General features: G+C 41.6%; 1 protein-coding gene across 7 annotated transcripts in view; it reads right to left on the bottom strand.

Moving 5' to 3' along the window:
- Positions 1 to 15537, bottom strand: part of FBXO38 (F-box protein 38) — a 49418-nt gene that overhangs the window by 6891 nt on the left and 26990 nt on the right. For 5 of the 7 annotated variants that reach the window (XM_037015863.2, XM_037015865.2, XM_037015864.2 and 2 more), the window contains 5 exons: positions 9768 to 9887; positions 8219 to 8398; positions 5997 to 6731; positions 1072 to 1172; positions 762 to 864 (listed from right to left, as the gene is read on the bottom strand). In XM_037015863.2, the coding sequence (XP_036871758.1) occupies positions 762 to 864; positions 1072 to 1172; positions 5997 to 6731; positions 8219 to 8398; positions 9768 to 9887 (1239 nt within the window). The remainder of the gene's footprint in view (positions 1 to 761; positions 865 to 1071; positions 1173 to 5996; positions 6732 to 8218; positions 8399 to 9767; positions 9888 to 15537) is intronic. The other 2 variants (XM_017640723.3, XM_073221962.1) reach the window with 2 other exon arrangements.

Here is a 15537-nt window from a genome sequence, read left to right as displayed (position 1 = left end):
AAATGCTTTATAAGGCAAGCATAATTATGCACTTCACAGATTGAAAAGAATGAACACAGGGAAAATATAACTTGCCCGAGGCAAGAAACAAGTCAGAGCTCATAATCCTACATGGATAGGTACTAAAAATATAATTTTTAGTGAAAATGGACAAACAGATCATGTGCAAGACATGCCATGTATCTAAAATTTAAAAAGCTCACACAAAATACTATACTATTGCTTGTTCAGAGACAAATATGTACAAAAGTAAAGATGGACCGGAAGGATATAGATCAATACATCAGCCAACGGGGCAGCATGAAGGGGACCATAAAGAAAAGGGGGGCCTGGACTAACCATCATGTGCTGTGAATTGATCGTGCTAATCAAATCTTGAGCAGTTAAGCACTTAAAAGCCTGGTCACCACTCCCCACAATGAACACATCTAACATCCCACAGCTGGCAAGTAGCCGAGACAGGACTCAGGCCCAGGTCTGTGTGACTCCAAAGCCCACACATAGTGTGAATGTCCTGTCAGGTCAGGTAGCAAGGATGAATTGGAGGGAACTGGAGGAGAGGCCACTTTGAAAGATGAGCCAGGTTTCTGCACATCGTCCCTCATACACACTGTGGGGTAATTATTTGATGAGAACAGAATTACAAACAATCCAAAATGATGACACCTTTGAAAAAATAATGATGTCAGTGTAATACTTGTAAGTGTTTAATTCTTTGAACTCATTCATGATGCTCCGTGTGACACGCGCCCGACACATACCGTGGATGAACATCATCTTGGGACAGTCTTTCAGCACCAGGTCTGTGATTCCACAGTTGGTCATAGTGACCCCAACAAGATTTTTGGATTTTAATACAAGGACCTACAAGGAGAAAATTTGAAAATTAGACATATTTTTCAGTACTACTTTTTTTTTTTTGACTTAAATGTCCCCACTGGCACAAGTAAGAAACAACTGTTACCATTTTCTTCTTTTTAGGGCAAAGAAACTGTATGAAGATGGAAGCTATAGTTCCTTTATTTAGGAACTTGGCTGGACTGAAAGGTAAACAAGGTTTTTTTTCTTCACCTGCACGTGGTCATCCTCAATCACAGGATCACTGGTACTGGTGGACTTATCTGCCGTCCGTTTCCGCTTCACAGCATGACGTGGCTTTGTTCTGGTAACCTCTAGAAAAATCAGAGGAAAATCCAGATTTCAGCTGTGCCTTCTTTCCTTCGATGGTGCACATTCAATCGTACATTCCAACAAGACGATGCTCAAATCTACGACTTGGTCCCCAGTGGTCAGACCCCCACTTCCAACTGACTAGCCCAAAACAAAGATCATCCCCCATTATCTCAAACTTATCTACAGCAAACATAGCGTCTCTGCATACCTAGGCCATTCTAACAATTTGATTAGCATTCCCATCTCTAGTCACTCCACCCATCTTAAATACAATCGGATTAAACTCATCATTTCCTGCTCAACAACTTTAAATTATTGGTTTACTGCTCAGTATGTTTCAAAGCCTGACATTTGGAGCTTTGCCTAAGCCCCACTTGTTTATTCCATTATAATCTCTCATGTCCCACAGCCAATGCCTCTGAAGCCATTAATCATTCTAGCTCTTTCTGCCCAGAACACCTTTCCTGACTTCATTTTTTGAAATATTACCCATCCCTGAAAGGTCCAACTCAAATGCCACTTGCTCTGATGAATCAACTGGGTCCCCAAACATTATGTACGGTTCTCTAACTCCCTGTACACTGGTGTTTCTCAGTTTAAACTAAAAGCCCCTTGAAAGCAACAACACTGTCTTATTTCATCTTTGTAGCAATGTCAGCCACTAGCCATGAGCTAAAATGAACGTTCATGAAGACTGGCATTCAGCATTCACTGTGAATGAATGTCCCATAGATACGTGAATGGAATGATACTAATAGCAAATACTGAGTGCTTACTGTGTATCAGGCATTTTTCTAAGGACTTTAACTTGTATTAATTTAAGCTTTTATTAAAAGCCCTCTGAGATAGATTTATTATTCTCTATATTTTACAAATTAGGCAATTGAAACGTGGGAAGATAAAATAGCTTGCCAAGGTGTAAGCATTGCACTAGGAGTCAAACCCGGGCAATCTGGTGCCAGTCACTAGGTTAGAAAACCTGCAATCTTTTATCTGCTAAACTCTGGTTAGTAAAGCCCTAACTTGTTTACTAGTATTATTCTAAACATAATAGTTTAATTATAAAAGCAAATATTACATGATTTTATCTAAATGCAAGTTCTAAATTCATCTCTAAAACTGAGGTACATATATATTCTAAGACAAGACCCTAAAAGGCACTGTCCCCATTTTTGATAACCATTCTGCAGGAGAGCACACAGGGAATGAAGTAAGGTGCCCTTAATGAATTAAACCCCACCATCCTGCTCTTTCAGATACCACCGCTGGATTACAAACATTCCACGGGGCAATTCTCTAACTCTGAACATTAAAGATGACAAAGAAAGACAGGGAACTGCAAATACTGCAAATTCCCAGAGGCTTGGGTTGGACGGGGAACTCTTGAGAACTAGCCCAAGTGCTTTCTTTTTTTACACTCCGGTTCCTTTCATCCAGCATTTGAAATCTCTGTGAAATCTTAATATGTAAAATGGTTGAGAACAGCTGCTCTGTTTAAAGCCTAAAAGGGACCCCAAGAGTTCTACCCATCAAACATCCCTCAAGGACACTGAACCCAAGCAAAAACCCTGGGGTTCTGGCAAAACATGAAAACACTGATGTAGGCAACCCACTGAAGGCCTTCTTCCACAGTACTCCTGGAGGAATGGCATGCAAAATCTATCTTCATTGACAAGAAATTTCTAAAGGCAGCACATTTCAAATGACAGCCAAAGTTCACACACCTTTTACAACAGTAACAATCCCCGGCTCCCTCTCCCAGTACCACAAAATGGGAACACAAAACCGGTCTGTTTCCATTCCTTCAAGACAGTGTTCAAACAAGAATCTTCTATTAGTGTTCTCCTTTTATGAATTGATTCTTAAACTTCTCACCTTTGACGACTGCTCTCTCCCCACCCCTTTAATCAGAATATGGGATTCAGCTTTAAATTTCCTGCTCCCCAAAGTGCCCAAATTGGAGGTTTATGTTTTCTAAATAATAAAACTAAGTCACACTTTATATGTAGATAACATTGAAAAACAAAGGTTTCCCAATGTAAAAGGTAAATAGAGTTTGTTGTGTTTGTTATTTTCTTATGCCTCCTTATTTGTTTAGCGACAATTAATCTTCTTAGTGATTTCATACATCCACCAGCATCGACATACCTCCTAGGATGGTTCCTGCTACTTACTAAATACACAATCACTCACTGAGCCCCTCACCATGTCATGACACTGTGCTGGAAGCTGGGAATATAATGGTGAATAAGCGGACACTGTCCCTGCCCTCACGGAGCTCACAGTCCATTGGAAAGACCGAAGCAGGCGGAATCACAGCACACTGTAGTTAACATTGGTGTAGAAGATGCTACAGAATCAGGGAAGCAGACAATCCAGTCTTGGGGTGTCAGGAAAAGGGTTTATATTTATGAGAACCATACCATATTAATCTTAAAATGCTATTCTTTGACAATCCAGTTAATTACTTTTGTGTTATTTCATAGAGTATTATACAATCAGGATAAAAAGAACAAATCACAGGCATTTATTCCCAAAACAGGAATTCATAAGATAAGTAACTACATTAGCTTCTAACATGGTTTTAACACTACATAAGGTCATCAACCGAAAATCAAATAAAAACTCAAACGTTATCTTTGAAGTGATTTTAAAAAATCTATTAACACTCAATCAAGTTTGTTCCTTCACTGGCTTGGATTTTCCTCCTTAAAATTTTTGGCCAACAGATATAAAAAAACATGCTAGATTAAAAATAACTTGTTCTTTTCAAGAGAGATCTGGATCATATTAAATCAGCACTTTAACATTTCTCCAGAGGTTTTTACTGAAAGTAAATGGACATTTGTATTATGTTTAAAAAATATTAGGAAATAATTTATTATATACACATCAGCTACATACATTGAAAGTCTTCTCAAATTAGAAAAAAAATCACAATAGGTAAAATTTATCTAAAAAAGTAAAAAGCACTACATAAATGAGATTTTTTTTTAAGTCTAGGGAATCATTTAACAAGAAAAAGTTCTAGTCATGAAACAGATGGAAATGGTAAAGAAACATGGGGCAAAAAAGAAATCAAAGCTAATGTGAAGGATCTGTATTCAAAACAAAAACTCCTAAAATAGTAACAACTGGGAAACTTTACCAAGAGACATAAAACAAAAAGGGAGAGAAAATAGCCCTGAAATAGGAAGACTCACTACTGTAAAAATGGAATTCCAAATCAAAAGATTCAAAAAAATTACCGTAAAATACTATAAAAATAAATGATAAATGTAAGACCAACCAAGGAAATTTTGAGAAAGAGTGAAGAAGAAAGAACACTGGAACAGAACAGAATGCCTAGAGTCAAACCTAAGCCTATCTAAAGTACATGATAAAGGAGCATTTCAGGATAATGATCTGAGAACGCTGAGTAAATAGTAGTGAGACAACTTGGTGACAGTTTGGGGGGGAAAAGTAAAAGTTAGCTTCCACAGACTAAAATAAAGAAAATAAACAAATAAATGAATAGAAGAATGAGCGTATGTGAGCAGTCCTCTGAAGCAGCTACAGAGAAGGCCTTTCACGGCACAGAAAGAGTAAAGGCGAGATGAACATGTAGACCCGACATGACAAATTAGGAAGACCATGTGGCAAAGGGATCACAATGGGAGCTTCTGTCTGAAGAGAACAGAGTTTCAGTCCGGGATGGTCAAGAAGTTCAGGTGGAGAGCGGTGACGGTTGCACCATGTGAATGCACTTAATAACAATGAACTGCACACTTCAAAATGATTAGAACAGTGAAAACAAAAAAATATATAAAAAAATTAAAAATTCAAGTTGGGAAAAGTGTTTTCATCATTCTGACTAGTGTTTAGAAGCATAAGCAAATCTTCAAATAAAACTCACATATTTTACTATGATTTTATGCTACTATGATAACTAGTGCCTAACTGAGGTCTCATATTTATCTTATGAAAGCTTACTTTTGTCACTTTAATCACACATAATTCAATCAGCTCCACTGAGTACATTAAAAGAAGCACTATATTCTGGGGCTGATTTTAAGGTTTTAAAATTGAGGGAGACTTGGAGAAAATTAAAATACATTATTATTCATTGACAGGTATTCATGACTTAATAAAGGCAGGAGAGACAACTTAAAAATTAAGGACAAAACATTAACAGAATAATGATTAATTTAAGAAATGCACTCACCCCCGACCCAACCCGATGCCTTGGCAAACACACTGTAAGTACTAATAATGAAACTATACACGTATGTATGTTTTAAGTGATTCTTCACCAAAATAATTCTCAGCTAAACTACTTCCTTACCTTCTTATCTCTGGGCAAACCTAACTTTGAGCAAAATTAGACTTCAGAAAAAATTGCTAAGTACTGCAGGGGCAGGTATAGTGGTATACCCGTATGATATGCCCCCAGCCCCGGGCAGCTTCAGGTCCTTACCTTTGGGCTAAGGTTTAAAATTACACTAAGAGTTAAGATTTCCCTAAGTGTGGGATGAGAGCAGTATGTCTACTGGGACTTAGACATAAGAATCAGTACTGCATTTAGGGTCAAAAGACACAGTTAAATTGTTCTTAGAATCTTAACTATTTGAGTTCATCTAGGTTGTACATTTTACAAGCTGTTTTACAATCCCCCCCACCCACCACCACCATTGCTAAAAATCAGTTTAAAATCTTTATGATCACAGAACTCCAACAGAGAATTCAATCTGCTGAACTGGCTCTAGGTGAGAGAACTTATGGAATGCGCTAATGCCTTCCCAAGTCCTAACCTGCAGTTGCTAATCCTGGCAGCATCGTCATACCTGACTCAGGTACCAGCGGTACATGGGAGAGTCTGCTCCTGGCCCTTGTTAGGGGCCTCCGAGGGTAGTCTTCCTCAGACTGCACGTCACAGCTCTCGGGCTGGGAGCTCCCCCTCCTGTCCTCGCCTGCAGCCCCCGAGCCACTCCCATTAGTCCTCTCACCATGTGCTGGGCCTGAGGACCCCCCTGGTGGCAGAGTCCTAAAGGAAAAGGCGGATCTCGTACCATCCGGGCCATTCACAACACAGGCTCGGCTGGTTGAAGGACGTTCCTCATCAGAACACCTGCTAGTTCTCCTTTGGGATTCCTGGGGCCTGTGACAGCAGCATCTGGGGCAGACAGAACTCTCTGCATCTCCCTCCTCCATGGGCTCAGAGTCCTCTGCCCCACCGGGGGGGCAGACACACTGCCTGGACACATCCACTTCTGGAGGGCTAGGCTCGGAAGAGCCGCTGCTGTCCACCGTCCTTACAAAGTCGGGGCTCTGAGAAGCAGTGCTGAGTGAGCTGGAGTTCCCCACTGTGCTGGCGGTGGCGCTGCTGCAGCTGGGATAAGCATCCTTGGGTTTTCTCTTTCCAGGAATGTCCCTAGCTGCTTTCATATCGGCTTTGATCTGCTCACTGGTGACCTGACAGCCTTTCTCACAGCTGCTCTCCTCGAGGGGAAACTGCTTCGACTGGCCCATCTGATGGGAGGTGGACCTCTTTCGAAGTGGAGTCTTTCCTTTTCCACTTACTGCTTACAGAAAAAGAAGAATGGCCCGAGGAAAAGAAAAGATTTCAGTACAAATTCTGGACAAAAGGCAAGAGCAAATCTGGAACAGGAAACAATGCACACTAATTTTCCTGGAGTATAATGATGACCACATCACTCGGCTGCTCTAAAACTCCCTAGGGCTCCCTGGTGCCTCCCTGGTTTACGCTCCCTAGCACAGCCTTCAAGGCTTAACCAGGACCTAATTCCAAACCAACTCTCCTTTCTCCTCCCCTATGCATACATTTCACACCCTAGCCCAGACTTTTCCTGCCTTACTACCTCAGGGCCTTTGCTCTCACCTAGGATTTCCTCTTTGGACTTCTGTTCAATGTTATGCACCCCCTTCCCCGCCCCCTCAAGGCCTCCACAGTATGTGCCCTGTGAGAGGATCATCTGTAACTGAACTGACTCTTAGAGCAGTCGGGAGCCTCCCTGGAGACAGATCATGACTTATCCATCTGCACCCCTCATAGCATCTAACACAGCATCTGGGGCACAGCAAGGCTCGACCAATGGACAAAGAAAGATTTAAATAAATAAGGTTCGTTACCTAGCTTCTAAACTCAGAAATTGAGCTTCCTAGGAAACATTAGGTCAGTCAGTTGGTCACACTTTTCCTAAATTTCAGTTTCCATAAATGCTCCTTTCAACCACAGTGTAAACATATCTGAATTTCTTAAAAGGAATAAAATAAGAATTGAGTAGTCAGTTGTTGATTCGCAAATTACTCCAGGCCTAAAGAACTGAGCTTTCCATGCACAGAAGTGTATATATGTATTTCAGTTGCAGTGTTACATGTATCCTGAACACATTCAAACACTTATTAAGAAGTAGGGTAACCAAGGAAAAATGAGTGGACCATTTTAGAAAACCTCATCCTTTGCTGACAGTGGTAGGCACATGGTTCTGAGAAACAGAAGGGAAGAAAGGAAGGAGTATGAGCCTAGAAGTCAAGAGAATTACAGTTTCTTGGTGAGGCAAACGGCAGAAGGCTGCTGACTGGGCTTAAAGGGAGGCACGGGACCGTAACACAGCCTGAGGACTGCCTCGAGCGCGGAACTGCCACCGCCCCTCGCGCAGCACAAGCGGACAGACCATCAGCGGGGGAACGGCTGTCTTCTCATCGCTCTGGAGGGCTCGGGGGGCATCCCTCCGCGGGGCACAGGCCTCTCGCAGTCCGTGACACCTGCTGCCACAGCTTCTTCAAGCCTCCGCCGCCTTCAAAGTCCTGACATACTCTCTTCCTTGGGCTGTGACTCCACAGTGGCTTGTTGTGCTTCGCTTGCCCTTGGCGGCTCCACCCCGATTCCCCTCTCACTCTGGCTATTGCCTTTCTTGCCTCCTGTCACACGCCACAAGCAGGTGGCACCTGCACCACAAGCTGTGATAGGGACACACTACACGGAGGCCAGCATGTCAGTTCTCACGATGACTCTGGCAGGTCAGAACAGGAAATACCCTCTCACCTGACAATTCCCTGGACTGCAGTGGCTCCCCGTTTTTGTCCCCACGCTCAGAATAGCGGCGAGCACCATTCTTGGGAACCCAGACCTCCTGCAGCTCCAGGCTGTCTTCCTCATCGTCGCTCTCCGAGTCGTGAACAGTGATCGGCGTTGGCTTTACTACGCGCTGCAGACCACTGGGTCCTAAAACAAAAGGCACAGGCCTAACAGTTACTTTTTGCCAAGAAAGGCTCTCACTCAAAGTACTATTTCCAGGTATCTGGGCTCCTAGATTTGCCTTGGCTATTTTAACGGGATGTATACTTGGATGAGGTATTGTGACACATTTTAACTCTTACTTATGTAAACAGTAAGCAGAATCCATTTGCCAAACGACATTAGGTATTTCTAAAGGCTGAACAGAAGATCATACGGCATCCCCCTGCAGGACCTTCACTATTTGAAATGGTCACCTAAATCACCCTAGCAAATAATCGAATTAACAGTCAGACACTCACTTAAAAAATAAGCTAGGTATTTTTCCAGTTTTGCAAATGTATGAATGAAGGCAAAGCAAATGAAGATGAACCCCAGACACTTAAGAGACTGGTGAGAAGTCTGCATTCTCTAACTGAGCATAGATAGGTCTGGCTCACTGGATGCAGCAGATACAATCCTGAAAGGTTAGATGGAAGTAGTTTGGTTATTTAAGTTTTGTATTCACATAAAAAATGTTTTATCTGCTTGGCAGTACACCTTGTAAACATTTAGATTTTATGACCTAACGCTCTCAGACAAGTGACTGATACTCACTCCATCAAAAAAAATGTAAGCTTCAAGAAACCTTGCCTGTCTTTTTCCTGTCACATTGTACAATGCCTGGCACAGCGCAGGCACTCAGGAAGTATTTGTTGAGTAAGTGACTGCATCTGTAAAAAACACTTAGAAAACAAGGATAAAGATATTCTCAATTCAAAGGCAACATAGCATTCTGACAGACAAGGAAGGTAGAAACTTGAGTTCTAATCTCAATTCTGCCCCCTGAGCACTAGCTGAGTGATCCTGAGCAAATCACTCCAACTTTGTAAAGGACATTCATCTGTAAAATGAAGTTTTATTAGTAATCTTTAAGAGCCTTATGACTTTTTAGCCTGCCATAAGTCACCCAATGGCAAATGGAGACTGGATCTTGGCCTATTCACTAAATTCGTCCCTGCCAAAATGAAGGGAAGGATAAGCAGAATTTTTAATTAGGTCATTTATTTTTCTATCTTTCTTTCTCTACATCTACACACACACACACAAGCAGGCACACATACAGACATGTGTATACCAGCAGAGAAAGAAGGTGCTGCCACAGCTACAAAATATCAAGAATGAACTTTAATAAAGTATATATACAACACACACAGGCGGCAAGAACAATAATATAATATACAGGTCTCAGTAATAAATAATACAACACATCATTAGCTATAATGTCAAAGAAATAATCATTCTCAGTGTTTAACTTTTTTCATTAAAGTCAAGCCCTAGTTTTCAGAACCACGACTGTGGGAAGTCAAATGAATACCTGCTTGTTCCTCGTCAACATCCACAGGAATAACCGCCTGACTGTGAGCTGGAGTCTCATGTCCACTCGCGGCCACCACCTCTCCATCTTCTTGCACCATGTCTTCCATCTCATTCAATGCTGAAACACAAGTAAAGACAGTCAAAGGGAAACCAGAGAGGTCTAAAAGATGGCAGCCAAACCTGCGGCACCCCTGAAAGTGAACAGCACCATGACTATCAGCCTACTCTGGGAGAACAGCACATAACTGGGCTCGGCTATGTAGACATTAGAAGTGTGCAGTTATTCTACCGGAGAGGAAATCATGGATAGGAAAGATCATTCAGTGGAGAAAGTCCATCCCTGTGAGATGAGAGCAGGGGCAGAGGCACAGAGCAGAGAGCAGAGAGCACCACGGTCACTCCTGCAGACGCTGCCAGGGATGGCCGCGGGGGGTCTCTCTCCCTCCGAGCTACTTGCCTGAAGCGGTGACAGCCGCCTGCTGGACCTCAGGGTCATCCCCCAAGCAGGAAGTCCTCACGATCTGGTAGCTAACCCAGGATGCACTGGCAGGCGAGCTCAAAGTGTCCTCCTCTTTTCCTACTCTCTAAGACTGCGGTATCATTTTTGGAAAGGATTAATACATACACTACACTTTTAACATTTTGATTACACTCAAGTATTTTATTTTCATTGAAGTCTTCACTACAGTTATAGGGCCTGTCAGCGCACCTATATTTTCCCAGAAGATATATGCCGAGAGCAATACCAGACTGATGAGCCGCAGTTTCCCGTATTTTCTTAAGATAAAATGGCTACTCTTCCAAGAGGATCCCTAAATAAAATAATTCCTGGCTTTGCCAAACTTTTACAAGATTCAATTCAAATCCCTCAAGTCAGGATTCAAGGCACTGAACTCAGTACTCTCACTACCTAAGCCTCTGTGCCTAATAAGGACGGTACAATGCTGCCCTTGACGTTCACAGCTCAGCCACGGCCCAGAGAGCAGCCTCTGCCCTGTTCACCGCTACGTCCTCCACGCCTACAGGTGCTTCGCCACTACTGCTGTGGAATTATCAGCTGACCACAGGAATGAAATCAATAAACCAACAAGACAAAACAAGATCCTATTCTTAAAAGAACCAAATAGTCTACTTGACAGAAGACAACTTCATACAGTCAACAAAGAAATGAGGTAAATATGATTAAGCCAGAAATACATCACCCAGATAAATGCTATGGGAATATATACATTCAGTAGTGAGGGCTAAGATTTTATAGACAGTGGCATTTGCTTTGGTCTCAATATATACACAACAGCACACTCTCCCTTTAATGTTCAGTCTCCTACCCCAACTTCTTGCCTAGTTCTAGACCTCAATATCTACATATTATTCAGTGCCAAAACGAGGACTGACCGTACAGAGAAACCTTCCATGATAAAATCCAATTTTCTTCTTTCAATCTTACGAACAATTATGAACAGCAGTTAGTAATTAATGTATACATACTCTATGCCAGGCCCTATGCTAAATGCTTTTATATACATTAGCTTTTTATTTCTTAAAGCATTTTTAGATGGATGTTATTACTAGCCTGATTTTTGCAGTTGAGGAAACTGTGGCTTAAAAGGTCTAGTAATTTGCTAGAATTTGAACTGATATTTGTTTCCTGAGCCTGCTACAATACAGGGATGATGAGATGGGAAATTCTTAGTCCCTGCTCTCCAAAAGAAGGCATGCATTTTAGCAGCGATGTCAGATTCACAGAACAAAGTCCGAATATGCTAAGTGCTGGAACAGTCCAAGTGAAGCCGAATACAGACAAAAAAGGAGCAGTTAATTCTCCTGTTGGGCAGGGAAGGTTTCAATGAGATGAGGCAACACTTCATATACACTAGGAAGCATGGTGCATTTTCCAGAAGAGTAAGTGATGCGGTGATAAACAGAACAAGTGTTTGTGTCAAGATAAGGGTGTGAAAGGGAAAACAAGGCTAAAAAGATAGCCTGGGACGCAGATTGTGAAAAGCTTAGAAAGCCTAGCCAGAAAGCCTCTCCTTGTTTTTTATAGGTAGAAGGGAGCCACTAGACCACAAGTACTTTTGCATGTCTGTGTGCTAAGGCTTTCCAAAGCTGCTGAGCAACTGCTTTTTAGGTTGCCAGATTTGGCTGTGGAAGCATTTAATGTAACACCCAAAGCTATTTTAAACTTAACTTCCTTCATTGCGCTCACCCACCCATGTATTTCCTAAGCACCTGCCACTGCATGCTGCCATCCCTGGGTGCTGAGGGACAGTGGTGCTACTCAAGATCTCCTTTCTCGTGAAGCTTAGTCCAGTTGGGAGAAGAACGACAAATGACAAATGTCACTAAATGAAAACGTCGGATAGTAGTATCTAATGCAACAAAATTAAAAGAAGGTGATGTAATAGAGAATGAACTGGTGGCTACCTAAGATAATGTGTTATGGTGGTAAAAAGGTACAAACTTCTAGTTATAAATGTCATGGGAATGTAATTACCGCATGGTGACTATAGCTAATAATACTGTATTACGTATTTGAAAGTTGCTAAGAGAATAGATCTCAAAATTTCTCATCACAAGGAAAAAAACTGTAACTACGTACAGTGACATGTTTCCTAGACTTACTGTGGTGATCATTTCACAATACATACAAATATCAAATCACTATGCTGTGTAACTGAAACAGATATAATGTTATATGTCAATTATACCTCAATAGAAAAAAAGGGTAAGGAAAGATTCTTCTAAGATTAACATTTAAGTTCAATCCTAAATATCAAGGAGGAGACAGCCATGCAAAGACAGAGGGAAAGACACTCCAAGAGGCAGCAGCAGGGTAAAGCAGGTGCCAGGTGGCATATTCAAGATGGTGTATGAGTGGGGGCAGTAGCACAAGGAGTGCAGAGGTCAGATCATACAGCACTTTATGGCCTACACGGGATCAAGAAACTGGACTTAGGTTTTCTAAGGCAGTTGGAAGCTATTGGCAAGTTTTAAGTAAGGGATCAGAGCTATCAGATCTGCGTTTGAAAAAGACTGCCTCGGCTGTTCTAAGAACTAACTTTAGCTGAGCAAGAAAAAGTAGGGAGACCAGTTTGAAAGCCGTTACAACATTTAGGGAAGAAAAGTTCCCACAGTGGTGGTACAATAGGAAAGGAGAATGCAGAGGAGACGTTTCGGAGACAGTCAACCGGACTTGCTAAAGGGCCCAAGGTGGTGGAGAACAGGCACATGGTACAGAAAGGAGAGCACCCCGATTCATGCCTCTCATGTTTAAATGAGGGGGGGGTGCCTCTGGGCAAGGGAAGGTGCAGGGGACTCTTGGCTGTGATTTTTATCTCTGTTTCAAAATATTATATTATTAGGGTAGCATATCTTTTCAGAACAACTTCAACTTACCAGCAATTGTGTAAGCTATCTTTTGATCAAGTATCAATGTTTACCATGTATTCTGTTCAGCTAAAATGTTATTTCAGTTATTTAAAAAACCCGTTACAGAAGCAAATCATAAACCTTAATGGATCCAAGCTATTTTTACAAATATACTAACTGGTCTCTTTTATATAAAACCTGATTAGAAATTTATAATCTTCATTATATTATAAAATAAATGAGAACTCACTGCTTTTTAACAAGATAATTTCCATGCAGTGATTTCTAGTATCAGAAATATGATTTAGTGGTTGGCAGTTATCTGCCCCAAAATCTAAAACAAAATGTACTTACTGAGAATTTTTTTTCACATTGTAGCTTGCCCCGAGGCTTCAAAAACAAGGACTTTCCACAAATCAGAGGCCTGAAAGCATGATCCCAGACCGGCAGCAGCAGGATCACCTGGGCACTTGTTAGAAATGCAAATTATCTGGCCCCAAAAGACCAATCACACGGGACACATGCGGGGAAGTCCGGCACTGTGTGTCCTGAGGAGCCCTCCAGGCAATTCCGACGCACTCAAGCATCCGAGGCGCGGCCCAAACAAAATCTGCACAGCAGTGCCGGTTAGTGGTTGATTTAGGGGGCTGCTGGTGAGGGAAGGGGGTGGTGGCACAGCATTTTTAAAAGCAGTAAGTACTCGGGATTTGTTTTATATGAAGATATAAAATTAGTTAAGTGACATTTAAGCAGCAAAACTATACTTCGTGATTAATAATTACTTCAAAGTAAACTATTTTAAAATAATTGGGCAATATGCTTTAGCAATGAGAGAGGCATGATTTTTACATACGGGAAGTTTGTATTAGGCAAATGAGAATTGTTAGAAAATATGAATATCTGTTCCTGTTTTATAGTACTATAAAATGCAGGTAAAGAACCTATATTTTCAGTTACCATAACTATCCCACAATAAATGTTTAATAAGACTTTTTAAAAATTTGGATCTAAGAAAGATAACATCCTTACCCAATTATAAAATTTTGGTTAATTAATACAGGTATCCCTGCTTTTTGAAAGTTCATCTTGTGCCACTCCACCTCTATGAAAGACCTACATTAATATCTGTTTCAGTAACTGAAAGAAATCTGAAGGGGATTTTCGCTTCTGCAAAGAGGTGAAAGTGAAAACAGGGTTCAAGTCAATCGATAAACAGGCAGCAGCCCCCGAGCCATGAGCGGCGCCGTGGAGGTCCTTTCCGGGGAACTACGCTCAGCACCTCAGCATCCAGCTCCCAGGGCTTGAGCTGTGTTTGTGAGTATCTGTCCTTCATCTCCATTTATTTGGTACATTCCTTAATGAGATCTGTCCTAAGGTGTCAGAAAAGCCTGGGAGGTTATTTTGGGGTCTGGGAAGGCTAAACAATTTTTCTATTATAAATTAATGGTAACTGCTTCTTCACATTTTAACATTTCAGCTTACAAAAAGTTTCACAGGAATGCCTACATCTGGGTAGCACGGGAAACCTATACAGTACCCTGCAAAACAATACTCACTAAAAACACACCATGATTTATTACAGCAGTTTACAAGCAAAGCCACTTAACTTACACAGATTCAATAGCTTTTAAAATTAAACAATGCCCTTCTTTTAAATTCAGTTACTTAATACAAGTGAAGTTAAATACAACAGGGCAATAAAAGAGAATGGCTCGGCTTCAGTCTGGGCTTGGTCCAAAACCATGGAGAGGCCTACAGATTGAAAGTTAAGTATAAATGTAGTTACAGTCAATATCCATTTTCTAGAGACAATGTGTAGAGAAAAAGAGGAAGAACAAGGATGAAAGTGGAACAGAGGAGGTGGTACAAGCAGAGGAAACTAAGAAGGCATGTACACTGAGACAGGAGAAAAAAACAAGAAAATGGTTTCAGAGATGCCCAGTGAAGAAAATATCTCAGGAAGATAGAAGTGGGCAACAACGACAAATGCTGCTGAGATGACAACTAAGGTGAAAGTGGAGAAATGAGCACGAGCTTTCATAGGAGAGTCGTTGGTGACTTTGCCAAGAGCCAGAATGGAGAGCTCTGCAGAGAACGTGGGAGGTGAGAAAGTGAAGACAATGCCTACAGGTGCCTGAGGTCAGAACCTGCACACTCGGGCGTGATCCTAAAGGAACTTACACTCTACACACAGCGTGCTTTCATTACAAAAACAGTCACATAACCTCAGGGTACCTATGTCTCCTTAATTAGTATGTCCAAGAGGGTAGGCGAAGGCACAACAGCAGCAAGATGGCTAGAAGACAGTGCTTTCCCCAATCTTAAGGGTCAACTGGGGACCTGGAAAATCGGGGGTAGCAACATTTTCACTCCCTCCTCACGTATCAGCAGAAGAG

The sequence above is a fragment of the Manis javanica genome, chromosome 14 (genome assembly GCF_040802235.1).
Source record: "Manis javanica isolate MJ-LG chromosome 14, MJ_LKY, whole genome shotgun sequence".
Taxonomy (NCBI): Eukaryota; Metazoa; Chordata; class Mammalia; order Pholidota; family Manidae; genus Manis; species Manis javanica.
Note: the sequence above shows the minus strand (reverse complement) of the source record. Positions and strands in the feature narration are given on the sequence as shown.